Source organism: Genypterus blacodes, unplaced genomic scaffold (assembly GCF_046128005.1).
Source record: "Genypterus blacodes isolate CSIRO-AG114 ecotype Tasmania unplaced genomic scaffold, CSIRO-AGI_Gbla_v1 ptg000070l_1, whole genome shotgun sequence".
Lineage (NCBI taxonomy): Eukaryota > Metazoa > Chordata > Actinopteri > Ophidiiformes > Ophidiidae > Genypterus > Genypterus blacodes.
Window position 1 is genome coordinate 5,115,474 of NW_027466880.1, and position 6,000 is coordinate 5,121,473.

General features: G+C 40.0%; 1 protein-coding gene across 2 annotated transcripts in view; it reads left to right on the forward strand.

Annotated features, from left to right (window-relative positions):
- Window positions 1–5,636, forward strand: part of mtss1 (MTSS I-BAR domain containing 1) — a 29,024-nt gene extending 23,388 nt beyond the window's left edge. Inside the window, exons 13-14 of one of the 2 annotated variants that reach the window (XM_076156469.1) lie at window positions 513–539; window positions 2,622–5,636. In XM_076156469.1, coding sequence (XP_076012584.1) covers window positions 513–539; window positions 2,622–3,691 — 1,097 coding nt within the window. In that variant the 3' untranslated portion in view covers window positions 3,692–5,636. The remainder of the gene's footprint in view (window positions 1–512; window positions 540–2,621) is intronic. The other variant, XM_076156470.1, reaches the window with a different exon arrangement.
- Window positions 5,637–6,000: the final 364 nt, after the last annotated feature.

The window sequence follows — 6,000 nt, forward strand, 5'->3', positions numbered from 1 at the left end:
CAAGTTTTTATGTATTACCCTGTGGCCAACAAACCCAGGACAAACATGGGCAGTGTTTTGAGGAGCAAAATAGTCTGCCCGTTTATTCGTGCGAACCATTGTTTGTAACTACAATTTTACATTGTTTATAGCCTTTACAGAGGTCTGAACGTAAGTAAGATGTTCGTAATTAAGGTTACCAGGGACTGCCTTTGCAAAAGAAAGGTACAGATTTCACCACAGCAGGCAAATCAAAATCTTGTGTGAAGGATGGTGTGCTGTGGCGTAGCATCCCCAACTTGAATGATTCCTTGCAGGCTGAATGATTGTCTCTATTTCCTAGATGTCTATATTTCCTGAACCTGTTTGCATACTAGTTTAAATCATAATAATAATACTCATTTGTTACCTCCAATGTGTGATGTATCAGTCTTTTTTTGTATGTAATTTCTCCTGTATGTGATTTTGATTTGCTGTTTTTTCTCTGCCTTACTGCCATCACTGGTTCCTCTCTCTCCTTCCTTCTCTCCCAGCTGTTAAGAGAGAGCCTCCCCTCTATGGTAGGTCTCTACCTGCCTGTCGGCTTGTCTGTCTGTCAGCCTGCCTGCTTGTCTGTCATTTGCCATGTTTGATTTTAGTACAATTCATTTTATTATCAAGATCATAATTTTGGTTGTCATGTACATTTTCAGCCCTACCACCTATCACAAATTTACACTGTTTAAGAATTCAGTTCAATTCAACTTTATTTGTATAGCACCAAATCACAACAAAGGTTATCTCAAGGCACTTTACATACAGAGCATTTAAAGAAACTCAACATTCACCCCATGAGCAAGCACTTGGCAACAGAGAGAGAGAGAGAAAGAGAGCAGTCTAGGCCTATAGCAGCATAACTAGGGGCTGATCCAAGGCATAAGTAATAACTTTTATCAAAAAGGAAAGTTTTAAGCCTGCTCTTAAATGCAGAGAGGATGTCTGCCCCCCGAACCAAATTTGGAAGATGGTTCCACAAGAGAGGCACAAAAAAATTAGAAGAAGATTACGTGGTGGAGCCAAATTGCCTAGTGTCAGAAAGGTCTGTCTCAGTCGCAGGTCATGGCTCCTCCCATAGGATAATGATGCTTAGAGTGGAACAAAGTACCAGCTTTGAAACGGAAATGAAATGAAAAAACAGTAATTGATTGAAACTACAAACCCCAAATCCATACAAGTTGAGACATGTAAAACGCAAATAAAAACAGAAAGCAGTGATTTGATAATTCTCTTACCTATTTGTAATTGAAAAAATTGAAAAAACTGTACTATGATCAACAGTTTTTTGTAAATGTACATTCATTCTAAATTTGACACATTCCAAACAAGTTTGGACAGAAGCAATATTGACGAATGCTCAACAAACATTCCATAGGTTAACAGGTTAAGGGGTAACGGGTAATGCAATCGTGATTGGGTATAAAATGAGCATCGCTGAAAGGAAGCCCTCCACCAGCAAGGAGGAGGTTCACCAATTCAGTTTAGTGCATCTGAAATGCATTGATGCACAGTGGAAACGTCTGTTACAGTCTGATGAGTCAACCTTTAAGATTGTTTTTGGAAATAATGGACATTGTGTTATCAGGACTAATGAGAACCATCCAAATTGTTACCAACACAAAGTTCAAAAGCCAGCATCTGTGGTATGGGAGTGTGTTAGTGCCCATGGTGTGGGTAACTTGCACATCTTCTAAGGCACCAGTAATGCTGAAGATTGCATATGCATTTGCTGCCATCTAGACCACGCCTGCTTATTTCAGTAAGACAATGCCAAGCCACAGTCTGCACAAGTATCAACAGCGTGGCTCGGTAGTGTGGGTGTAGGTGCTAGACTGGCCTACCGCTTACAAAACTAACAGTTTGGGCCAGAATTACTTTTGCAGTAATAAGATAATGGCCTTTTTTTGTTTACTAAAATTTCTGTGTATAAATGGCTTCTTGTTGGTACTATTCGTACGGCAAAATAATTCCACCAAATTTCTTTGAAGTTGACCTTTTTTTTTTGAGAAAATGTGATGACTAAAATGATAAACAAAAAGAACATTCACCAACATGAAATCCTATAGTTGTTCATGAAAAAGTTAGGAACCCATGCGATGGTCTTTTATTGATTATGACTGTTTGGTCGAGTTTCACGCAACACTCTGATTTAAAACTAAATAAATTGGATTTTTGTTAACATAATGAGACACTTTAATAGACTGAACCCTGTACATAAAATCCAAAAAAGGTCTGAAAGTGAGTTTGGATTTTCTTCAATCTCTGCTGTGCATCAGTTTTGTCTTTGTCCTGTTTGTATGACTGTGTTTGATCTTTTGTCTGTGGCGTTGTGTGTGCGTGCGTGTTTAACATAGTTCAGATATTAGGTTACAGTGTTGACTTTATAGTTAGAGTAGGAGTTTGATAACCAGATAGTATTTTCATAAAAATGGATACACGCACACACACACACACACACACACACACACACACACACACACACACACACACACACACTATATACTACCATTGAGTAACTAATGTAATTGTGTCTTTTTCTATTACCTACATATAAGATGCTGAGCAATAATGTAATATGATCTCTTTCTGTCTGTTTCTCTCTCCAGTTGACTACGAGTCCATTTCTCTACATGGGGAGGCTGACTCCATCTCCTTGCATCACCTCTCTCATGGCAACATCCAATCAGATTTTGACAAATCGTCGACAATCCCAAGGAACTCTGACCTCAGTTTTCAGTACAGGAAGCTGCTTCATTCCAAGCGCCCCAGTTCCACCGTCAGCCTATTGGCTGAGCCTGAGTTAGTTGGGGCATCTGTCCGCCAGTTCCAGTCCCAGTCCCACACGGCAACAATTAGACGGAAACCATCATCCAAGCCGACTTATCGCAGGGGGACAATCAGTGGGGGGGTTCCCATCCCTATCTGTACCCCCCAGGTTCCTCTCAAAGCTCTAGGAGGAAACAGCAGCAGCAATGAAACTGTTTTTGTGCATCCTTCTGCAGGAGGGGCCCAGGTAGCAGGAAGTTTAGGTCACAGTAAACTCTGCACCTCCACGCAGAGCCTCAGCGTCTTGCCTCCACCCGCTTCATCACCATACTACCAGCTGGTTCCTGGTCAAATGCCCATTCCGGTCCAAGTACCCCCTGTACCCTCCCAACCAGTAGACAGAAGCACCGTCAAACAGCAGCAACAGGGAATATACCAACAACAGCAAGTGAAGCAACAGCTAAATCATCAACAGCAACACATTCAGCAACAGCAATCGGGTCAGAAGCAGAGTAGTCAACAAAATCAACTATTGCCCCAAAACCAAAACCACCAGCAATATCTTCAGCAACAACAGTTTCAACATCAACAGCAACAAGATCAATATCAGCAACCTATACACCAACAGCAACAATGCCATCAGCAGCAGCTGAACCAGCAACAGAAGCAGCAGTTGTTCCAAGAGCAGCACCGGCAAGTGGCTTCAGTTGCCCAGGAAGAGTCCTCCAATATGGCGTATGTCACTCAGTCCCAAGCTTCATCTTTGGTCTCTGCCCACAATCAAAACCCTGACCTGATCCAGGAGGGAGGAAGAGACATGCTAAGCCTCATCAGAGGAGTACAGCTCAAAAGGACTATAACCAACGATCGCTCCGCCCCTCTCTTACCCTCTCCAACCAATCACAAGTGAGACTGAAGAGACATTTCGCTTCCGCTGGATAATAATTTGTATTGGTTGAGTTTGAAAGGCCTGTGAGCACTGTAATGGACACAGAACAAAACTGCCTGCACATTATAGCACATGACTGCCATTTCCCACGCAGACTTGATATTTAATCAGATTGCTGATGAACCCACAGACTCTATTGCTGGAACTCACAGCATCTTATTTTGTTATCTGAATTTTGCTTCATTTAGGCAATTTAGATTTGTGTTTGTTTTAACGTGTAGCTTTTTTTTGCCAGATTTTTTGGACCCCCGTCTTAATGCCTTGCTACACTGTGTCAACTGTATATTGGTTGTTTAGTCAGGAATCAGCACATTTGTTACATGTGGCACATTTATTAGCTACACATGGACCTTTTCAATCATGTGCCAGGGACTGGATGGGTTTGATTGACCTGCTATGTGGCATCTCAGGAGGACAGGGTTTTGTGTAGTCCAGTCCTATGCCATGTGGTTAAACCCTGGTTTGTAGTCGCCCTCTTCGGCTGGCCTGGTGCAGTTAGATCATCCTGTAACCAAAAGTCGTAACTCAAATTCCAGTAATTTCATAAACCAAATCACTTTTCAGTGAAGATCCAAATGCTGAAGTAAAATGAGAACTGGATCTGTAGGTTGTAAATCTTTAGAACACCATAAAGCTTTGGGAGTAGCGAGGCATGTTTGTTTTTTGCTCAGCGGTATGTTAGAGGTGTGATCTGCCCAACCTCATACAGTAATGTTAACAATGAATCACCATCTCAGCACAAATTCAGCCGCTGGGACAGCACATGGCACTGTTGAAAGCCTGTGATTTAATTGTTTGTGTAAATAATCTACTTATATATAGATAACTGTAATAAGACAATGGAGCAACATTAATGTTACAGGAAACAGCAGAAACTGGGACCAAACGAAAATACTGATAACATAGCTGGCTATGAGGAACAAAGTTTACTGATGGGCCCAGTTTCTGGTGGACATGAACATGTAACTTACATATGCTGCCATGTTTGAAATATTCCAAGAGGAAAAATTTGTTTGCTTATTTTCTGTTGCAGCAGAGTTAGAAATTAAGGGAAATGTCAAAAGCAGGACAGAAACATTTTCATTATTTTCACCTTAATGAATATGATATATTTTAGTAACATGTAAAATGTAATTAAACAGCTTCCTGAAAACCTCTGAACCTGATGCTGTAATGCTGATGATTCCTACTAAGGCAATAGAATGATAGGCCTGTACTAAAGTAATTATCATACCAATTTAGCAAATACTGCACTGACAGTCGGATGAAGTTTTAGATTTATATTGAAGCTATTGACGATATTTGGATAAATTCTCCTTTCTTCTTTGTTTTGACATCAACAACCTCATTATTGTATCTGCTTATGGTGAATATTTCAGCACCGTCAGCTGGAAGATTTAATTATTGCGTTTTACCGGAGAAGTCTGTATATAATACATAATTTTAAAAACATTCTCTGCAGCTACGAGGAGGAACAATTAAGAGGGGTTGATGACATCTGTCTTCTATTGTCACTCTTCAGCTTTAATAATAACCAGAATTTCCAACCATCTACTGACAGCAAAACTCCCTCTGCACCACAAAGGCAGAAAGAATTTTGACATAAAGGCAGAAAGAGCTTTTACCTCTTTTGAGTTTGAAGAGCTGCTGGCAGCCAATCAGAATCCAATATTGTGCTGATCGATAGAGCACCAAAACCAATAACAATGTTTGTGTAATATTAATTGTTATATTTGCTGATCTTTGCAGTTTTGAGGCAGGATATGTTAAGACTATAAGTCTTATTGTGAAAGATGATAAAAAATGAACAGTAAAATGAAATCACTGGAATTTTAATTATAAAATACTTTCTAAACTTCAACTCTTAAGTTAAGATAAATTAAATTAAAGGAATGATTGTACCCAACATTTTTTGTGTATCTGTGCCAATAACCATATATCTTATCAGCACACAGATAATATCAGTTTGCCAATATGTTGGTCAGACTTACTTGGGATGTATTCACTTTAGTAACAAGGGCTGTGGAGGAGCCAAGACTGGTGTGTTTTCTTGGTCGGTGCCCATTGTGTTGTCCATTAAAGTAATGTATTTTGGAAACCAGCTGGAACAAGCGGGGAAGTTACTAATAGAAGCTATCTGCATCTTGGGAAATGTTGAAACCTTCCAGTTTCATGTTTTCTCATTTCCTGCTGACAGGAGCAGATTTGAATGTTTTAATGTAGGTGAGAGGAAAACAATTCCTTGTCAGTCTGAAGAGTTTATGGTAATT